Genomic DNA, 22,360 nt, shown 5'->3' with positions numbered 1-22,360 from the left:
TTTAGACTGTCTAACAAGTATGCGTGAGTACGTTGGTTGGACTGTACACGCAAGCCAGGCACCCTCAGGCCTAATTGGTGTGTTGTGTGTTTACAAATGCATAATAATTATAATTATAGAATTAAAATAAGTATTGTGTGCGTTTTTGTGTTTATTCCTGATGTTAAGATGTTTACTGCTGTTGCCTTCTGGGTCAACAACAATGCAGTGTCGCACTTTGTAGTATTATTGTAGGGTTCCTACTATATGTTGCTTATCCCTGCTGTCCTTCAACAAAAATTAGATCGTTGGACAAGAGAAAGAATGACATGAACTGCACACGAATAGCACAATTTACAACTATTCACTGGTGTGTACAGAAAAGGGTAACTTTTAAGTTGCAGTTAACTCTTGAATTCATATAATCAACGCTCTGGGTCTACGTGTTTATATTGACATAATTTCCACAGTTCCATTAAATTCACTGTGGAGCCACATTTCTGACCTGAACTCTGAAGTTCAGACGCACTTGCTTACCTGAACAGGCAGCTAATCAACCATAGAAACACAGAAAGCAATGCAAAAATATCCCCTAATTGGGCACAGTTGCTGTAATTTTCATGTTTGTTTGTGCCTTGCAATTAGGAGCATTTCAGCTGCCAGTTGGACTGTATAGAGTGTTTTTGAAGATGAGTGCGGGCTTCATAATTTGAATCACAGTGTATTGCAATCACCCATATATTAGAATGGATCAAACAACCGCTCCTCCCTGGTAGTTCAGATATGCAACGATAATTCATTCCTGCATTCATTCGAATGAACTGAGAATTCAAAAATACCCCTCATAAGTAGCTTCTACAAGTGAGGACGGGAAAGTTGTGTGAAGATTCTTTTCAAAGAAATGTTTGTAGCACCGTAGGAGGTTAGTGCCAGAATTTATGCTTGTTGATAAATTCCTGTGATGAAATTCAGAAACAGCTGGCTGCTCAGAGTAATTTTCCAGGCTGTTGTTTCCTCTGTGCTTTTTGCACTCCCTCACATCCAGTGAGTGCACACAGAGATATAGGACAGAAGAAAGGAGCAGGAGGCATGAGAGTCAAGGTGAAGTTCATCTCTGAAATCCCTCCATTACTGAAACCCCTGCTCACACAGCTCTATAGATTCCTTCACTGCTTTAGTCTACAGCTATCTTAGCAATTACAGCAGTTTCCCACGGGCTCCAGCAAAGGGCTAATATGCTAATGAAGACAAATGGAGGTAATCTCTCTGTTCTCAGGATGAGCTGTGGTAGCACAGAAGGAAAGTTTGACATAGAAAGGGAGGTGGTGACAGAGGATAATATAAGTTTACCCGAATGGCTCCACTTTTTAGTCACGCCATGACCCCACCTTCCTCATCAAACCACACAGATAAAAGCCTGACACAAAAGCAAAAAGGCTTGCAGTGTTCAGGCCCTGTGCCTGCTTGTCAGTGAAAGCATGTTAAGCCCTCTCCAGAATGCATTTAAAAAGTCTGAAACAAGACAGGAAGATCATCAGACACTCTTCACATGAAAAACAGCCGCTGTGACGGCTGATGAGGGTTTTATCTTTCAGTATTACAGTGGTGCCTTTAAATGTGGTACAAACACACACTCAGTGCTGTGCCATTTTGAGGACTGTGTGTGTGTCATAAAGCGAAACAACATAATAACACTAGACCCATTACACACAGTATTTACAGATTAGACTAACACTGTGGTTTTGTGGTCGCAGTCATGCTGATGGTAACCATGTGTGCCAGAGGATATGCATACTTAGACTGCACTGACAAATAACGGAATAATGATGCCAACATAGCTGATTGGTGATGAACTGCTAGTTGTTTCTTATCGGAATAGTGATGATTAAGATGAGCAACAACAGAGTCACTTCCTTATTTTGACCTCTACTGTTGGCTTCATTAGCTGAGAAACTGTGCTGTCCAATGCAACATGTCCACATTTAGTAGCAGGGTTAGTTATGTTATGTTTTTATACCGAGAGCTAAAATACACAGAGAGCATGTTTAACACGTTGAGGTAGTGCTGCAGAGCCATCAGGTTGTATGGTTATAGTCTGTGTTGCTGGGCACACCCCACAGACCGAGTGTCTTATTCTTCATACATGGTGGATTTTGTGTTAGTGTGCAAGTCTATGTGATGAGCGAGCAATTTGAGCATCGTCAGCAATGTATAATCACTAATGTGACAACCTCTTATTATGACTTGATGTGATTATTTTCAACTGAGCAAACATAATCATTCCCAGTCCAAGAAGCACAAATAATTGTTCACTTGCACACATCAGCAGCTCCACATCACTTTCCTGTAACGGTGTACTTGTGAGATTGTTGAGTTTGGTTTTCTTATCTATGAGCAGAGTTGACTGTTCTGTCCAACAGTTTCTATAAAACTTTTTAATGCCCCATACGCTCATGTAAATGCATGTTTATTACTGCAGTCAAGGCTGTGCCCAGTATGTTAAAAACTTTCAGATTATTACATTTTTTGGCCTACAGTACAATTTAAGATGATAATAAATCTGAAGTAACTTATGTCACAGTTGTTACTGCATGAGGGAATATATCTGGTTTCTGATGAATCTGTTTTGCGCTTCACAGTAGTTAAAATACCTTTTGCTTTTTGCCTTGTGATGTTCAGTGGGCTTGTAATCTGCATTTGATGCAACATAGAGCCCTTAAAGAGTGTTGCCACAAACAAAACAACATTCCAGTAAGGATTTAGTTGGGACACTGATGTTTCAATAGAAGTCTTTACTAACACAATTTGGATTACTTTTGTAGATGTGCACCACACCCATAGCCTTGGTTTTCACCAAGCTTGCCAAAGCATTCATAACTCTACAGGCGAGACTGCAAGCAGATGAAAGAAACACAGAAATCCTCATAATCGCGGTTTACAATGATAGACAAAGCCATAACTATTAAGATGTTTGTATTACATCCTGTTCTGTTTTAACTAAGCTTAAAACTGGTCAGTCTCAAAGCCACACTTGTTTTACATCACCCGTCAGCAGTGCACATCTATCCTCGTGTTATGTAGCGACATGGTTCAGAGCCTAGTTTTCTTTTCAATAAACCAACCATATACCATATAAAATGCTCTCTGTAGGCCGAGGAAGTGTAATTTAATGAGTGGGTGTTGTAATTTAATGACTAGGTGTTGAAATAATTATATTAATGTAATATAATTAGTACGTATGGAAGACTGTTCAGTGTCACTCAGTAGTCCAACTGCCTTTTTTTCTGCCCAGCAGCTTGACTGTCGCTCAGGTAACCTTAACAACAGCTATGATTAATGAAAACAGAACCTCATTTAGTAATTTTGGCAGGGAGCAGGCAACAAGTCCGTGTATTTCTATGTGTGTGTGTGTGTGTGTGTGTGTGTGTGTGCGTGCGTGTGTGTGTATGTGTGTATGTGTGTGTGTTTGTGCTTCCTGAGTCCACAGTGTCTTCCATTTTGTCTCATCTTCCTCTCCCACAGCACCAGAAGTAAACACAGAAGTCTGTCACAATACACCACGCATTGTTTGTGTGAATATGAATGGTGTGTAGTGTATTTGCATACTTGTCTGTGTGTGCTTGCCTGTACATATATGTGTTTGTTGCATATTAATGTAGTGCAAAAATACATATGTGTATGTGTATATTTCTACATATAAATGTGTATCAGCAGGAGAAGAAGCAGCAACAGTCTAGACAACACAGATGCACCCAATGAGAACGAGAGATTTGTGTAGCCATAGACCAATTAGATGCTATTATGAAAGCTGTGTGATACTGTCATACATCACACAAACACACACACACACACACACTTCAGGGCGTATACTCCATCATCTGTATAATTAAGGTGCTTTTCTCGTGAATATTTTAGGTAAATGTTTCTGCAACAGCATGGCAACAGACCTGACTGTCTTTCTGATGGTAACTGCTGATCTCAGAGTGAAACCATTAGAAAGCACACAAACACGCACGCACACAGTATTACACCGACTGATTTTCTCTTAATGCCACTATTATTATAGACAATGGGCTGCAAAAAACAGTTGTATGAACAGATTCATTTCTAAATGGCACATGTGAGAAACTGACTTAAGAGAACTGACAACTTAAAAGAATTTGTGTCATTTGCAAATTTCTGAAGAATTTTCCTTGGTTCTTGCCTTCTTCCCATCATCTGTTCTTTTTTTAATAAGAAATGTTTCAGACCAAATCATACACCACAAATACAGTAATGTCACTTTTGGGATTTTTAAAACTGATTGTGTTTTTTTTTTTTTTTTTTTTTTGGTTGAGAGTTTGAGCAAAAATGCAAAACTGCATTTGAGTTGGAAGTCAAGTGAATGTCTGCCAAGGTCTTATTTGGCAGACATTATTCTAAAACCTGAATTTGTGCTACACATATGTAGGTAATGATACAGCAGAAGGAGGAGGAATAGTATCCAAGACAATACTGGCAACAGAGGGAGGTCAAACACTGATGAGAGCTGATTATTTGATGGATGTCTTCTTGTATTAGAACAGAATTCTTTTACAGAAAACACAATATGTCATTTTATTTTAGCTAATTATCTCTTCCAGTACTGTGTTTGACAACTATCATGATGCTGCAACCCTATGAAATGACTTATTATTTATTAGTAATTGAATTGTCTGCTTCCAGAGATAGGTTCCCACAAAGGCAACTATTTATCACATTTGGAGAAAATTCCTGCTGATTTCTGTTTTAGATAGTGAAAAGCCAAAGACTGAAAGAGTTTATTTCTGCTTGTTTGCATTTTTGTGTGTCTCCTTGTGACAAAACCTCAGTGGCATCAAGGAACCCAAATGTTGCTTACTTCCTCTCTAATTACCAGCTTTTATGGTTTAGCCTTGTTTAGTTGTTGTCCAGTAAATAAACCTTCATGTCAGAGTGTTTTGTTTCAGGGCATTCCCCAGCTCACAGGCCTTAGTGACTAAAAGTGTTTTCAGGTAGGGCAGCACCGTACATTCTTTAGAGCAACATTCAGCTGTTTACATATTGTTAAATGCCTGTTATGCTGTTCTCTGTCACTGTCGATGTAATACTGGTGCAACCTAAAGCTCGTTCACAAAGACTTTGCTCTTCTGGTTGCTTTAATTTAAGCAACATTTTATGAAGTATTATACTGTGGTATTACTACTTTTAATTCAGAGATTAGTCCAGACTCCTTCCTGCCTGGACTTCACCATCGATGACGTTTGTGCCTCCTCCATAAAAACTACAGATGCTAAAGGTCACCTCATGAAAACAGATCAAGAATATATACCCTGTGGCCTATGCATTGAGGTAATTAGCCCCTTCCTGAAGCATAATTATGTGTGATAACAACTGATACTGGCCATTTAATGGAGTGATAATATTCCGGTGGATGTTGCATTATGTTATGTTGGTGCTTTTCTCAGGAAATACAACAAATTAAATAGAGGAGGTTTGACTGTTTTTCAACAGTGGGCACTAATCCTGTTTTTTGTCCTGTTTTTGATACCATAAGCACAGAACTGCAAACAGTCTTTTACACTCTCCTCCCTGACAGGCCTAGTTGTGGGTGGATATGGAGAGAGAGAGAAAGCTGTTTGTAGTGGGAAGGAGGCCCAGCTCTGTCTCACAGGACCCTGTTATGGCAGGTCAGTCAGTCCTATCAGTGCAGCCTCCCACTTGTCTTTCTGAGGGTGAAAAGGAGCCTTTGCTACATGAACCATAACCCAATTAATCATTGGTGCAAATACAGGAACTAGAGGGGCACTTGATTTCTTCGTGTAAACATTTAGATCCACTCAGCTGCGCACATTCTACATACAATAAGAATAAACACGTCTGGTGTGATTGTAACCTTGTTTTCAGACTTAACTGATCTGCCTGATGCAAAACTTGTGCAAAATTAGAAACCATGAATAGAGATTGGTTGCAATTGTGTGAAAAATATGCAGCATTTTTAACCAAAGACATTAATATTCACTGCTTTTAATCTATTTGAACATATCACTGAATTCCTGATGGAAAATAAGCAGCTCTAGCTCTTCTAAAAGGTACTTGAATGTACATTGGTTGGTAGTTTGTACTTCTACAAATAAATATTACTTGCCCATTTAGTAACAGTAAAACCAAGGGGCGTGTGAGACAAATATTCAGTTTTTAATATTATTATTATTTTTATTAGAATATTAGTATTCCTCTTGAACAGGCACATAATGGATATTATGGCAGTATTGTTATAAAGCACAGGAGTATAATATACATAAAACATCTGTTATTGTACTTTAATGAAAACAGTAACCAGGCTGGTGCAATTTTCTTCAGTTTTAGATTCCCCAGTAGTGCTGTAAGAAAATAAAAGGACAGAGGAAAAAGGATGAAGGGTGGCGGTGCTGGCAATGCTAAGAAAGCTGGTATGATGTTTGGTGTGGGGGGATAGTGTTACATGCCAGCAGCCCGCTGGCTTCTCCTCCTTCTGTGTGCTGTGAGTATGCAGGAATGCGCCGCCTGAGAACCACAGGGAAGAAGAGGGTACTGACAGCAAGCAGTAAATACAGTCAGTCGGTCTGCTTGTTTGTTTGTTTGTGTTTACTGTGTAAGAAGGCCAGGCTTTAGCAGCCTCAAAGCGGCTCCTAAACAACATCTGCTCTGTGAGTTTAGAGCACTACACGGCCATGTCAGGACACATCATGACTTACACTTGCGGCTTTGAATCAATATTTTCCTCCATCTTATACCAGATTGTTCCAATGGCAAGGGTTCAAAAATGGACAAGCGTTCATTGAGAAGAGGGAAAAAATGTTGGAGTGGATAGACGGGAGGAACCCATCGCATTTTTCCAATTCACCACAATCAGAAACAGATTTTCAGCAATTAGTCTGAACTAACTTGCTGCTTCATTGACTAAAATCACAGTGACAGTGCCTTTCAGACAACCAAATGAGAACTATTACTACTGATTATGTTTGCCTGTCAACATGAAGTTCACATGCCACACTAATCATATTCACTGTTACTGTGTTATCAAGAATGCTTGTCATCTCTTTTATTTACATTTATATACATTTTTTTATGTATTAGTGCAATTTTTTTTATTGTTAGCATTCAACTTCATTTTAATGTTTATTTCTATTTTTTCTTGTAGTAAAAGTCCATGTAAAGTGAAATATTATTCCAATTTAGACTCAAGCATTAAATTTATGAATGTATGCTTCCATTTTTATGTCTCCTCAAAAGCATAATTCAGCGTTAGTTTCCGTTAATATGAGCTACAGTACTGTATATCAAAATACATCTTGCTCAGGGAGTTCCTTGTTAACACTAAATCCTCATATGTGTAAACTATGAGTCCAGAATTGTCACTGAATTGATTGTTAGCCATTAGGACTGTGGTATTAATCTATTTCAGCATGTAAAAAGAGAATTGGGGGGGATATAGAAGATGATGTATGACAAAGGCAAGCATGTCTAAGACCTGCCGTAAATCCATATGCCACAACCACTAATGTGGCCAAAGACCTCCTGGTATCATTCTTCACTGTATCCATTGACAATCTGAAACCCATAAATGTCTCAGGGTAAAACGGTACTCTGAGTTTGCTGCTAAGTCATTCATGCTAAGATATCGCTATTAAATGCATTGTAAAAAATGCCCCAGTTAATTTTAAAAGACGTTTGAACACACTGCCAGCCACATATCATACTGAGCATGAGAAATAAGGAAGGAAAGAAGATTTTCTTCTGAAAATGCATTAAAAGCAGTGGTGCACGCATGTAGCAATTTTTTAAAAATAGTGTCAAATTTACAACGTATACATTTCCAAAAATAAACTGCGAGAACATGTCATTAGGATTACTTAAACTGTGTGTCACTGTGACTTTTTAGCAAAAATACATTTTTAACATGACATTTTGTATATCAGTGAATAAGCCCCCCCTGCTGCAACATAATATATAGCATATTCAGGATCATTCTAAATAATTTGACTTTCTTTTTTGGCCTCTCTGTGCTCTGTATGTGCTGTGTCCTTTAATTTTTCTCATATGTCAGTTGCCTTCCCAGTGTCGAGCCTCCAACCCACCCCCACCACAACAGCTGGCATCTCAGCTAGGACCCTGACGTTATGGTGCCACCCCAGCCTTTCCAGTACTGATCAAGTATTGTGGTGTTAAGGGCCCCAAATGGTCCTCGCAAACAAATGCACACAATAGACCCAAATACAAGCACAGCAGAGAGTCTAATCATCATATGTCCATGATAAATAAAACTTTGTCTTTCAACTGATAGTCATTATAAGTCATAATGTTTTCTTTTCAAGTATGCTGCTAATTGTATCTTGTATTTTAATGTGAATTATATTTGTAATAGTTATAAAAATGAGCAATGTAATAAGAAAAAGAACTTTAAATATGACCTCAGTCTTTTAATAAGGCATAAAGTATAACAGCTAATATGAATAAAAACAATTGTTTTCATACATCATTATGTTTTCCTGTGTGCCTTTCAAAAACTCATTGCTTGTGTAATTTGCATTGCTTCACTTCTCATATGACAAAATATAACAAACAACTGAGTTCTGTTTGGTCCAAAGTAAGGTTATAAACATACCCATTAAAATGACAGGATCTCGTTGGCTATTCCAGTTTCTAGATTTAAAGCAAGTGTGCAAATTGGTGGCTCCACAGTCAAAATGAAAACCAAAATGTTACTTATGTATGACCCGAAATCATAGCCCAATTCTGGCTGTTTTATTAAAAACATCAGGTTCTTCTTGGCCATTCTGTAGTGTTGTTTGAAAAAGACGTTCAAACGTACATTTGATTTACACTCACTTCTTGAAATAAAGATCCTGGCTTCATCTAGTGTGTTTCTACTGGACCAAACTAAATAAAACTGTGGTATAGAAACAGGGCCATGTGTTCCCTGGTAATAACCAAATCACATAATTTTATCATTAACTAAGTTTAGGAGCATAAAGCAGAGAAATAAGTAAAAAGGTTGTGTGTGTTATTGGATTAATACAGTTGGCTAAAAGGTCACTGGAACATGTGGTGTGACTACACATAGGTTTCTAATATTTCATAGACCCTGCTCTCCATTTCGGTTTTGGGTGACAAATGTTTAAAATGTATATGTAAAATATGCTGAATAGCTGAGTTTGCCATTCACGTCAAACATCAGAGGAAAACGCCTGTTAAAAGTGGATGTAACTGACCTGTGGTGAACTTCAGCGCTGTGTTTTTCTGTCTGTCAGACTCTGTAGGACCCAGCGGAAAACTGCACCAACCAGAGGGAGACGGAGCAAGAGAGAGGGAGAAAGCTGAGCGGAGAGAAGACGCTCTCAGATCAGTCAGTGGCTTCATGGAGTTATGTACCTCTGATCCGCCGCCATGGATTGCAATCCGCGATCACTCCTTTGCATTTTACCCCTTTTACTGTCCTGCGCTGTTCCTGTGATTTCCGTCATCTACCCCCCTAATGAAGGTAAGGGAACTGTTAGGCTGCGGACATGTGTGTTTTGGCTACGTGTGTGTGCGCGCTCGTGTGCATGAATGGTGCGCTACGGCACACATCGGGGGCCGGTGCTGTGCGCTCACAGTGGACTTGCTACTGTCCAAATTATAGCAGCGTAATAACCATGACAAGATGACCAAAAGTGATTGGAGGTGATAACGATGACCCGCTGGAGCCGGTACCCCATCACTAGCATACAATAATAAGGCTACATATTAAACTTGGGTCCAAAACAGGCGGACAAGGTAGCCTTATTTCGGATAACCTCGCGATCAGGTTAATAGTTGTTTAAATTGGAATGAACTGAGCGTCGGCGAGAGGGCTCCCAAAGCGCCAGTCGCGGAGTAATTATGGGGCGAATAGGAACTCCGTTGTTTCCATGAGGTTCATGTTGGTATGTTTTATCATTTTGGGGTAGACGCCCCAGTAAGGCTTACAGTCACAACAGCTGGATGGAAATAAATACAAGATGAGCACAATAGTGCGTAAAAACGCAGATGGATGTTTTTTTAGGGGGGTTAAATTCAACCAAATCAAGTAGCTTATCTGCTACAATGAGGATTATGTTGTTGTCAAATGCTATAATAAAAAATATATCTAAATCTGATTGTTCGTTAAACGAGTGGAAAATTGCCTGAACCAAAAAGATTCATTTCATTTATTTGTAGTGCGAGTGTCGCTCACGGTTTACTCTCAGCACAGGCACTTTTGCAAACATGTGAAACTCCGCTGGAAACATGTGAAAGAGCCTGGTCTGCCTCTTTTTTGTGTTTGCAAATTTGCTTAAACTTTAAAACTTTCAAAAGCATTGTGACTTTTTTACATGCTATAAAAACGCGTTAAGGTTAAAATCTTTTGTGTGTGTGTGTGTGTGTGTGTGGGGGGTGGGGGTCAAAGTACAAAAAAAAAAAAGCCCAGGCACACCCGTGTCGGTGCCCTGCTCTGTGAGGGTTAATCTGCGCGCACAAGGAAAAAAAAAAAAAAAAGCATTTGGTTGAAGATTTGGGTCACACTCACTGTCTGGAGGAATGTGGTTCACAATTGAAATTATTCTTTGTAAATATTCTAATGATGAAAAAAAAAATCCCAAATTTCAAATGGTTCTTAGTACGGGAGCTATTAACAGATTTTTAGTGATTTAAGCCTTAAAACCAATGAAGTAATTAAATGAATCTGTCTTTAGTAGGCGTAATCTACTTTGCTGTAATTAAATATTCAGGCAAGTGAAGTAGGGACAAAAGGAAAAAGACGATTGTCTGATCCTTGTGCCGCCCATGTAAGGATCGAAAGTAAGTGAGTTAAGTCTCCTCGATGATGTAGGTTGAGTTGGGAAAGTTTTGGTCTGTAGGCCACGACAAACAAGCCTAATCTAACGCAGAGTCCTAAAGAGAAAGTCGCCTACAGCATGTACATAACTCTAACAAACCACGTTTAGTTTATTTCTGATCGACGCTGATGGACTGAAAAGTACAATAACCAGACCCCCCAGACACCTGTTTTCATTTGTGACCTTACACTGGATTTACTCCTCAGCTTCAAAGTTACTTTGCCAAAAAAAAAAAAAAAAAAAACAGTTCTCTGAAGGGACTGGGCTTCACGTACCTCTGTTTGTTTTACTTCTGAACGAAAATGTGTGGCGGATGAAGACTATCCACCCAATATTACAGCCATCCAACATCATAAAGTTCAACGTCTCTGTCTTTTCGTGCGTTTCGTCCTGTGCCAGGCAAACGTTACAGTCATCCTGCTGCGTGGTTGGTTGTTAACGCGGTGCAGGAGATCAGTAGGTTTAATTCAGGACAGGGGAGCATGAGTCGAAAATTGGTGCTAAAATGTGCAACTGCGTGAAAAACTGAGTGAGTCAAAGTCAGCTGGGCCTACTGCAGATCCTGCCTTTGCCCTGATAATCAGCTTTATTTAGTATAGGCCTGTAATAGTCGAGACTAAAGTAGTTTATTGAAGTTTGAGGCTCGTGGACATTTAGTATCAAAGCGCTTAGCACTGAAAAAGAAACACGACCACATAAAATACACATCACACTGACACAATATACAAGACTCCAGTGGTGAAAGTGTGTAGGCTGTGTTTGTGTGTGTGTGTCTTAGAGAGAGAGAGAGAGAGAAAGAAACTCGGCTGCTTCGTGTGTATGATTTTGTGTGTGTGTGTGTGTGTTTGTGTGCTATGTGACTGAGGTCTCAATCCTCTAACCTGTTTTCAAGTTACTGGGAACAGCAATGATGCTGACTATCAATATAAAACAAATCAGACGATTGAATTCACTTCTCCCCAGACCTGAATCTACCAGAGAGTGTCAGTATCGAGCCGCCACGTCTCTATAGAAATTCATACACATTTCTCCACCACAAATATGAATCTACAAGGAGACGATGCGCACTTTGAATGAGAAGTCTAAAGTCTTTTGGCTTTTACGCAGCGATGGTGTAAATGCGCAGCCATGCTCCATAAGCGGATCATAATTAACATTAATAATAATAATAATATGAATAATTAATGGAAATGTTTCCTAACAGAGCAGAGAAAACCAACGTAAAGTTACTACAAACTCGCAAATGATGAAACAACTTCAAGAAAATGACACAGAGTTTGAGTGTCGGGGACTGATTCGTTTATTGGTGTGGAAAAGTCCTAAAGTCACGAAGGGAGCGTGTATTCTTTTAATTCAGTATTTATAATTAGACAGGAACCTGACAAATCACAAAACCTCACCCCTTTTTGGTTATTCCCTCTTTTTCTTGACATGAGGGGAGACTAAAGTGACTTTTATTTTTATGCGGACAATCTGCTGCGCAAACTGAAAGCGCGCAGTAGATGAAGCGCATTCAGAGGCGATGCCCTTTAAATACGGTCTGCTCTAAAGTCAGGTTATTCTAGTTTATCTGGAAACTCTCAGTGAATTAGTAAATTAATATAGGACGCGTTTTTGTAAGTTGTAGACTGTATGGGACGTTTTATGGGCGTGGAGTGTAGGATAATAAATGGATCCATTACTTAATCGGATAATTAAAAAAAAGGAAAACAAACCTGGGTTTTAATGAACTTCTGTTATTATGTTTATTATTTTCCTAGCCACATTTATAAGGAAACCAGAAGTTTAATTATATTTCTTTCAGTCTTGAACCCATCTGGTGCCTCTGGCAGCATGTTTTTAATAACTGCATTCACTGCGTGGTTTCTCGCACAAAAACCTTTGGGAAAAGTTGAGGAAAATACAGAGAAAATCCCTGAGAATATCATCTGGTGGCGCGGATTCATCTTAACTTTGGGCAGACATGAGATCTATTTTTTTTGTTTGTTTGTTTCCTCGTCTGATCGAAAAAATAATAGCCTTAATAAATAGAAAAAAAGTTGTTAGTTGCTTCTGCCGCGGTGCAGTGTGTCCCTCAGCGCGGTGAGATGTTGGCCCACTGCGGGGAGTCGGGAGGCCTCTGGTATTTTTAGCCATGCGGTAGGGGAGGCTTGGCCCGGACAGCCCGGCGCAGCAAGTCCCCCCTGGGACGGACAGGCGTTTGTGAGCGATGGTACCTTTCAGAGGTGCTGGAAATGTGCTTACACATGCCCCTCCTTTAAAAATAAACCCTCTTTCTCAACATATACCGTAAGCCTATATTTATATGTCTACGTCCTGACCAAACATTGAGCTGAAGATCGAGAGTGGCATGCTCAGTTTAACTGCAGGTGGTTTAGGTTTCTGAGTTAGATCCAACGATCAGGATTTATGTGTGTGTGTGTGTGTGTGTGTGCGTGTGTGTGTCTGTGTGTGGGTATATAAGTAGAGATTACAAGGTGATACAGTATGTGTGCAGAGGTGCCTTATGCTGAATGTGTGTATGAAGTATAAGAATAGAAGAAGAAAGAAGGAAAGAAAGAAAGAAAGAGGAATGGGGGCAGAGGGGTTGGGCAAGCAGCAGCAACATCAGACAGAGAGACTCTGCACTTGAATAATTCATAATGGGAGGTGAACACTTCACCCTTTAACACAGACACAAGTCGCCTTGCTGTGCCTGCACTGCGGCCTGCCAGCCTTCACATGTTCAGAGCCAGACTGCAGAAGAAGCCCTTTCCATTTCATTCACAGTTAGATGGGACATCAGAAGAACACGCGTCTGTTCTTTTTCATATCTGTTCTGAACGGAGTGACTTCAGAGACCACATAGGACCAAGTCATGAGTTGATCTTACCCCAGCATCTCTAATTCTGATTCTTTAACTGTGGCTGAGGATTAAACTTCAACCTACACCTGCTGGGAACCAGTTCCTTTTGTCATGTTTTGCTGTGAATGTGAGTGTCATATCAAACAGAGAGACGATTCAAAGACCTTTACAGAGGCAAGAACGGCATTAACATTAATAACAATACGCACGAAAAAGCAGAATAACAATGAAGGGGAAAACTGATTATTAAAATTGTGCCATATAGTTATAATATATAGGCTTCTAGTAAAATTATGAGAACATCATGAGACATCATAATAGGAACTGCTTGGATCCTTGCTCCAATATACTACTAGGTCAGTAGCAAGTGAAAAAATAATGGTTTTCTGCAGCTGGATTATACAGTAAACTTTGCTCTCCCCCCCATAAAAAAATCAATGAATTCCCATCAGTTTAAATCGTAAATAACAGAGGTCATTCTGGTTGCCCATGGTTTTGTTTCTCCTACTTGGGGTTTTGGTGGGGTCAGTTTATGTGGGTGTTTGGCGGTGGCCTAGGTATGTGTTATATATTGATTCACCTGCTTCTACCTCTGTGATGTTTTGCTCCCTCCCAGACAAGCTGGCTCACTTTGCTATTAATACTCCAAGTTTCTGTTTAGAGGCACTCCCTGATGGGACAGGGGTATATGCTTGGCTGACGCTAGCTAACTGACTGTGTATGTGTGTGTGTGTGTGTGTGGGAGACAGAGAGAGAGGGAGAATAAGAAAGACTGTCAGCAAATGTTTGCCTGTGCTCTTATTTTGGGTCTGCTTGAGTGTGCATGTATAGGGAATATATGCATTTTTGGTGACAGAGTGTATGCGTGTAGTCTATGTGGGTTTTGAGTGCTGATGTGTGTATGTCTGGGTACACACACAGTATGCTTTTCAATGTGTGTTCACACCCCTTGTTTTTTGGATATGGTGGCATCCTTTAGACTGAACTGTGCTTTTTCTATAACGGTGTAAAGTCTTGTTTATGTGTGTTTCTCAGATTATGTGCTTGTGTGTGTGGGGGTGCTGATTTCCCTAGCCAAGTGCAGCTGGAGGGGGCTTTTTCCTCCTGCGATATGAGAGCCGTCTAATTTTCTGCTCTCAAATTCCCCCGCTCGGCTCAATTTGAGTGGTGGGCTCGGCTCGTTGAGAAATGTAAATTGGAAGCAATGGCCCTGGATGCTGAGCTGCCATTATCTGACATGGGCAGATATCTTCATTACACTCTAATAGGAATGTGTCTACTGCCACTCAACTGGCAGCGTGGCTTAGCATGGCGACAGCTCAGGTGAGCCTCAGTTTAGTCGCTTTTTGAGCCAGGAATACGATAATGATTCCGCATGTATGTGTGTATGTGTGTGCCTTCCTTTCTCCACTTTGCTTATTTCGAGTGATACTTTTCAGAATTACCTATAGAAAATGATTATTTCCATCTCAACCGTTATTTTAGTATGAAACAACAGTCAGTACATACAGCAGTGAAATCACTTTCTCTCTCTGCAGTTAGTTTATGCTCCTTGTGAGATGAAAAATTTCTTTTGTTGGTCCTTCAACACCCACAAGTTCTGTCTTTGACTGTAGTTACACATGTGTACACTCTTGCATACTGAAGCCATCACTGGAAGAATACAGGGAGAATGTATTCCTCACATTTTCACAGTGAATAGAGTTACAGCTGCAGGGCCTGACTGCTCTGCTGCTTCACTTTGTTGTGTATACTGTATGTGTGTGCTCGCCTGGGTAAGTGTGTGTGTGTGTGTGTGTGTGTGTGTGTGTGTGTGTGTGTATGTATGTGTATGCGTAAATGTACGCTAGTGTGTGTGTTGAGCTGTGGGCTGATTTGCTCTCAGCAGGATGAGGAGAAAGAGGCTGAGTCAGTTTTCAGGTTATATTAGCTGATTATTGATTCTTTTTTCTCTATACAGGCTACTCAGTGTGCATGTTTGTGATCCCAGCAACAATAATGTAAACATCAGTTCATAGTTTCAAAATTCTTTTAGATCTGTATCTAAGAAAATCTTTTGAAAAGCTTTTTTATATGTTTAAAAGATTGGCTAGTTTTTTGTTTAATAATAAAACAGAGATAAAAACTGACCATCCTGTTAAAGTAAGCACAAATACAAACTTGTTTGCTGTATTTGTGTTTTTCCCATTAAAACCTACTTGGTTTATTTATTTCTGCTTTGTGTTTATACTAAAATAATCCATCATTAGTTTTCCCAGTTATTTGTTTGAGAAACGTGATCAAAAAGGATAAAAAAAATATTATTTCCAAATGTAAAATAATGATAATTCTGGCTAATTTTTTATTAGTAGCTCCATTAAAAAATAGTTTTGCCAGAAGTGAAAGTACTCAGCTGTAGTAGGTCATTGTCAACAATCTGGTGACAAACAGAAACAGGGGAATCCATAGAGCCTCCACATTTCCCACGCCATATGTCATGGTTCATGCTGACAGTTGTATTTGATGACAATCATTGACAGTAGAGCCACATGTATATACTAAGAATAGAATATGTAGTGAGTTTCTCTGTCCTTTAGGAAGATACAGTATGTTGGACTTTATTTCACTAAATCTGTTGGCATGTGCACAAAAGTCAGCTGCTTGTTGCTCTGCATACTTATGACTTTGGCTCGGGGAGGTGGGCAGTAAAAGTGTAATTACCAGTAAGTTAAGATGCTAAAATGACTCTATGCTGCACCGTCAGTACTGACATGACTCCTGCTTTGGCACCATAAAGCTCACCAGATGAAATCTGTTTTGCTAACCCAAAGCCTCAACTTGGACTCAGGCTAATGGAGTCCCTTGTCTGAGTTGTTCTCTGTCAGATTCCTCCTATCCGACATGGATTTCCCTCTCTGCTGCTATGGTTCCTTTTTTGTGTCTTGGCAGGACACGCACATAAAATTGTGTTTCCATTCATTATAAATGAATTTACATTTTTTTCACTGTGGCCAACTGACATTCTGACCACCTCTGAGAATGGCAATCTGATTTTTTATTTGTTGCAGTTTTGCTTTACCTGGTTACAGTTCAGCTGCCATGGGTGTACGTGTGACTGGGTGGAACAGGGGTCAGATGAGTCGAAAACACGAGCCTTGGAAAAGAAACACTTCTTGTTGTGGTTTTTGAGATGTTGGCTCTACTTTAGATCAATAGCTCTTTGGGATATCTATGTTGTAGCCAGTTTGTCCAGCCAGCTTTTGCTTTGATGCTTTACATGGTAAGAAAAGACAGCCAGCTCTCACTATTGGTTAATAAAGTATATATGGTGTGTGTGTGTATGTGCATCTAGTATTACTCACACTGTGGGGACTCAGCCTTCAGTCACTGAGTTCTAGGGTGATGACTTGGTTTAAGCTCAGAATGAGGTTGAAGTTAGATTGACGTTAGGGTTGGGCGAGCAGCAGTTATGTGTATAGTTAGCGTAAGTCTCTATGAAATGAATGTAATTCAATGTCTTCATGAGGAATGAAAACAAACATATGTGTGTGTGTGTGTTCCTGTGTGGCAGCTGAGAAAATAGTCATGATCAGTGCTTGAGGTTGGGTGATCCCTGTGGGATTAGATAAGGGCTAATTGGGGCTAACAAGGACTATACACTTATATGTTCTCTTTATTTTCCCTCTCTCTTTCTCTCACCACAGTCAACCTGTTAGACTCTAAAGCCAGCCAAGGGGAGTTAGGATGGATTTCCTACCCATCACATGGGGTGAGTATCTTCTATCTCTATATTTACTTCTAACATGTTCTAATATGCCTACATTTGGGAAACATATCCACCAAAACTATCCGGATGTGGGATTCACCCACACACTGCATGAAATCAGGATTTTCAAACTCCTGTGGTTCTCACTATGCCATGTTGACCCAATGAGCCAAGTGCAGATTAACCCACTTTTCTTCAGACGTTTTTTTTTTGTCCATTCTCCATGTCTCAGGTTGAAGGTTAAGCATTCAGAGCTTGCCATATGGTCAAGATGCTTAAGAGAAAATGTACTGCATGTATATATGGGTGGGCATTTGAATGTGTGCGTGTTCAAAGAAAGATTAAAGCATTAAAGGATTTTAGGTTGTAAGCACAAAGGCATCTACACCAGAATGTCGATAAGCTTAGCCCCTTTTTAGTAAATGTCACATAAACAACAGAGATAGCATTTTACTGCTATTGCATGTAAATGTAATTCCATTGTTGAAATTTCACTTGTTAATCCATTTGTTCTTAATTGACAATGCACACCACCCCATTCTGTCTGCCACACATTTTTGTCCAGATACTCATCTTTTAGCACAGTTTTCAGAGTTTGTGTCTGTTACACATTTTTAGTTATGAAATTCCTAATCAAATTTTATGCTTCTGGTTCTGGCCACAGTTGTCTTTCTTTGATTTAGTAACAATTTCAAAACTGGAATAATACATGTATTAGTCATTTTAAAGATGCGTTTTTGTGTTGAAATTCTCGAACGTTTTCCTACCATAAGAAATCTACAGTTTTTCTAAAAAACTAGCCAGCAATTTTGCAGCAGGATCGTCCCACATGTTTGGAGAACGATCTCTGCAGCCTCATCTATCAGCCACTCTCTCTGCTTGTAAAGTCCCTCCAGTGGGCTCTCACTCAGTGTTTATTTGTCTAACTAGTTAGACTACTGTGCTTCAGGGCTTGCCCCTGACACGCATGCACACACACACACACACACACACACACACACACTTTCTTGTTTTTCCTTTATTAAGTGTTAGAATTACTCCTTGGCAGTGGCTTAAGGTAATCCAGTCATTTATTCCATTGAGCTGCCAAACCTGGTTTCCCTCAGCTCTGTGCAGCACTGGCATCATCAAAATGTTCATTTTTTTCATGAGGTTGAACCACAATGAAAAAATCACCCAAAGGAAAAATGGCGAGCTGTGTAAAATGTGTTAAATCTAGACAATTGCAGGCCACAGGACAACCTAACAACCAATTCAAGAGACTGATATTGTGCTGATAGAAGTTATTCATGTGTGAGCAAGTAGGAAATTGCGGACTGATATCGGGGCCAAGATCCAACACTGGACACTGGAATGTGTGTTGGAGGTTATGTAGTGTGCACAGCTAGCTCTGCTTTATTTCACGTACTTTGCTTTGAGCATGTACAGGCAAAAAGTGCGTGGTCATAGAGTTCATGAAAAATGCTGCAGGAAAGGGAAGCAATGTCATTCTTAAATGAGAGTGACTCCGGAGAGAAGCAGAAAGGATGGGAAATGATCAAAAAGAAAGAGAGAGAGAGAATGAGAGAGGAAGAAAGAGAGAGAAGAGGAGAGAGAGGGAAGGACAGGAGAAACTGAGAGAGAAAGAGAGATATTGCTGATGATCAAGTCTTCAAGGTGAATCATCTGTAATTACTCACGTCATCCTGTGACTTCGCTCCGATAAGCAGCCTGCCCTGGGACACTGCTGCTCACAAATGATTTCTCATAATGTGGCAGTGGCACTGAGCCCCCCCTCCACACACACACACATACATACAGAGTACAGATGCGCGCACACACACGAACACACACACAAACATCATTCACATTGATGGAGAGGCCATGGCTATTGGCCTACAGAGACACAACGTGCTCCGGTCAGAACAAATTAAGAGCTTAGCCTCCCCAAGATGTTCGCTCCAGAGCCACCGACTGGACTGACAAGTGTGTGTGTGTGTGTGTGTGTGTGTGTGTGTGTGATCCAGATATACTGTTATCTGTCTGGGAGGCAGACTGATTGCTGAGCAGTGTCCAGGGGGCTTAGCCCTTTGCAAGACTAAAGAGTGTTAAAGATTACATTCTTGCATGCTTTGAAAGCATTCTTCAGTAACAAACCAAGACCCCAGACACTGGCTCTACATAAAAAAAAAAAACAGAATTAATGGATACAGACAAAGTGAAGTTTATTTTTCAAAGGAATCAACAGGGGATAAAACTGCATTGCTGGTTTTGCCAGTACTGATTTTTTATTGACTTGACTGGTGATCGATGACTGTTTGAAGTGAAGCTTGGGCTTACACAGACAGGAAGCTGTTGTAGTTATTTACAGTGTGACATGTGCATTTATGTGCACCTGAAATGTAATTGAAAACTGTATTTGCTTCAGTTCAATTCGAATTATTCACATCTGAACATTTTTTTTTTGCAACACTCTTAGCCCTAGCTATTTTTTTTATTTTGATGCTTGAATAAAAATACATTTGTCAGACACATACATATCACATCAGATGTCTAGCGAACACACCCACATACACACCTTCACATCACTCACTGAAGTTCTTGGAGCTTGTCTGGAACGGTGATGGCACATGTAATGGCATGGCTTTTTATATTTTAGAGGCCCCCCACTTCAGTCAGCAAGCTTTCTTTTTCATTTATTTATTTATTTATTTTTACTGTCAGAATACAGACTGCTGTTTCAACTTTTTTTGTCACCCAGGGGCTCCTAAAGCCCCTCTGTGCTCTGCTGCCACCCCATCTGTGAAATCAGTCTGACCAGTGTACACTGCCCCACCACCCACCAGCAGAAGAAATAGAGAGGGAGTATAGAGGAAAGCCCATCCATAAACGAGGATTAGTGGGGCAAGGCCAGGGACCACAGAGGAGGAAGAGGAGGAAGATGTATAAAGTGTGATTATATTTATTCTTCATAAGACTAACTGATGGAAAAGCGACTGACTGTCAGTAAGTATAGAGAATGACAATTCACAATTATATCAAATATCCCTCCAAATATCCTCCAAATTAAATATACTGCACCTCAGAATAGTCATATTATATACAAATAATAAAATGCCCTACAAATACTGTATAATAAATAAACAACTCAGTAACTCAGATGCACTGCAGGCCTGGTTCTTTGGAATTAATTTCAAATTAGATCTAAAATGAATGAATTAATAGCAAACACAAGCTGGCTGACATGGAAATTATACAGCGTTCAGTGTTCAACCTTGTTTAAATATACACATTTTTTCCCAGCATTCTTCAGTGATTGTTGCTGATGTGTCCTTTCAATAAACATAAACAAGGTTTAGCAGAGCAAAGCTTGGGACTGTTCAAAAATGGGGAAAGAGGAAGACAAGGAAGTTTGAGATGTGTATTCAGGTTTCCCTTTGGTATGAAATGGCTGATGAAATATCCTCTGACTTATGTGCTGCAGTTGTCGTGTCTGTGACCCCATGACCCCAATGGAGCCCAAAACGTAAGCTGGTCCCGAACTTCTTGGGGATGATCCACTTTTGAGATCTGCCCTTTTCCAGCTGTAGATGTATAAAAGACTATAAATACACAACATTGATCAATCTTTTATTTTAAATTCCAATTTTAATAAGAATTCAATGTCCAATAAGATCTCCTAGATCCAAAAGTAATAGATTGCAAAAATAAAATGATTATTATGATAATATTCTTACACTGCAGATTTGCTCATCATTCTATTGCAGAAACTGTTAATTAGTCACATCACTGAAACAGAGTTCAGTAGGGCAGAAAAAACAGCATTAGGCTGAAACCAAAACCGAATTACAACATCTAAACAAATGAAGCTATAATTTTCAAACCTTGGAAGATAAGATGCCCAGTCTCAAGCTTGTTTCTAAGCACAAATCTAGTTTTAGTTTAAATGTATTGTTACTCTATACTGGTCCATATACTGGCCCATTAACTCCCATTGACCCACATGTCTTTGAAGTGGATGAACTGGTGTGCTGACTTTGTGACTCTGAGACATGCCTGTTGCCATAGTTGTAATGTCTTGAGCAGATCATGTTACCACACTCCATTTTACTGTCCCTTTAGTTGCCTGCCACCTACCTACAGCACAGATCAGAGAAAACCAGGGGGCAAGATCACACCAAACTGTGCCCCAGCTGTAACCATCATGGGTCAGGGGTGGTAGGTCACAAGGGCTGGTGTAGGGTCATAGTGTTGTTATATATCAATTAGAGGGCAGTGAGAAGGGAGTTACTCCCCCCAGGAGAGAAACAAGGGGGTGGCTGGCTGCTCACTTTAGGCCTTTATTTATCCAGGTTGACATACAAATAGTTGCACGTATCCACAGCGGGAGTTGACTCTGCTGGTGGCAGAGCTGCCACATATTGCAGAAAGTATTGCCAGAGAAATGGTAGCTCTAGGTTATAAAAAAACACTGTGCTTAAAGGTTTTGCAGAATTGATCTTACTTCTATGGTTTGCTATTTCTATGTGGCACTGTAGTATTTATTGTCATTTTGTTGCAAACAAGTGATATTCCCACTGAACAATTCTGTCTTAAAAAGTGCCTTTCTGGATTTGGAAATGGATAATGAGACATTCTTTATGAATTTCCTCACCCTGTACCCCCCCCCCCCCCCCCCTGTCAAGTGAAGGACAGATAAAACAAGCTTTGGCTAACAAACCCAGGGAAGAGATTCAAGGTTGCAGGAGTTGAATCTTATGAGGTAATGTTTGTGGAATAGGAGTGTAATTCCATGTAATAGATGCTATCCTCCAGAGTGGGATACTAACACAGCTTAAAAGCAGAAGGCCAGCATGCACAATCGTATTAGATTTAGCCCAGTTTGCATCATATTCCTTGACATGCAAGGACACAAAGAGATAAGACAAAAGGACT

The 22,360-nt window shown here is 39.9% G+C and overlaps 1 protein-coding gene across 3 annotated transcripts in view; it reads left to right on the top strand.

Annotated features, from left to right (window-relative positions):
* The window catches only part of epha3 (eph receptor A3), a 116,276-nt gene that overhangs the window by 18,951 nt on the left and 74,965 nt on the right, over nucleotides 1-22,360 (top strand). For all 3 annotated transcript variants that reach the window (XM_026295076.1, XM_026295078.1, XM_026295077.2), the window contains exons 2-3: nucleotides 9,270-9,499; nucleotides 17,385-17,449. In XM_026295076.1, coding sequence (XP_026150861.1) covers nucleotides 9,406-9,499; nucleotides 17,385-17,449 — 159 coding nt within the window. In that variant the 5' untranslated portion in view covers nucleotides 9,270-9,405. The remainder of the gene's footprint in view (nucleotides 1-9,269; nucleotides 9,500-17,384; nucleotides 17,450-22,360) is intronic.

This window comes from Mastacembelus armatus, chromosome 21 (assembly GCF_900324485.2).
Source record: "Mastacembelus armatus chromosome 21, fMasArm1.2, whole genome shotgun sequence".
Taxonomy (NCBI): Eukaryota; Metazoa; Chordata; class Actinopteri; order Synbranchiformes; family Mastacembelidae; genus Mastacembelus; species Mastacembelus armatus.
This window is presented reverse-complemented; position numbering and strand designations above follow the sequence as displayed.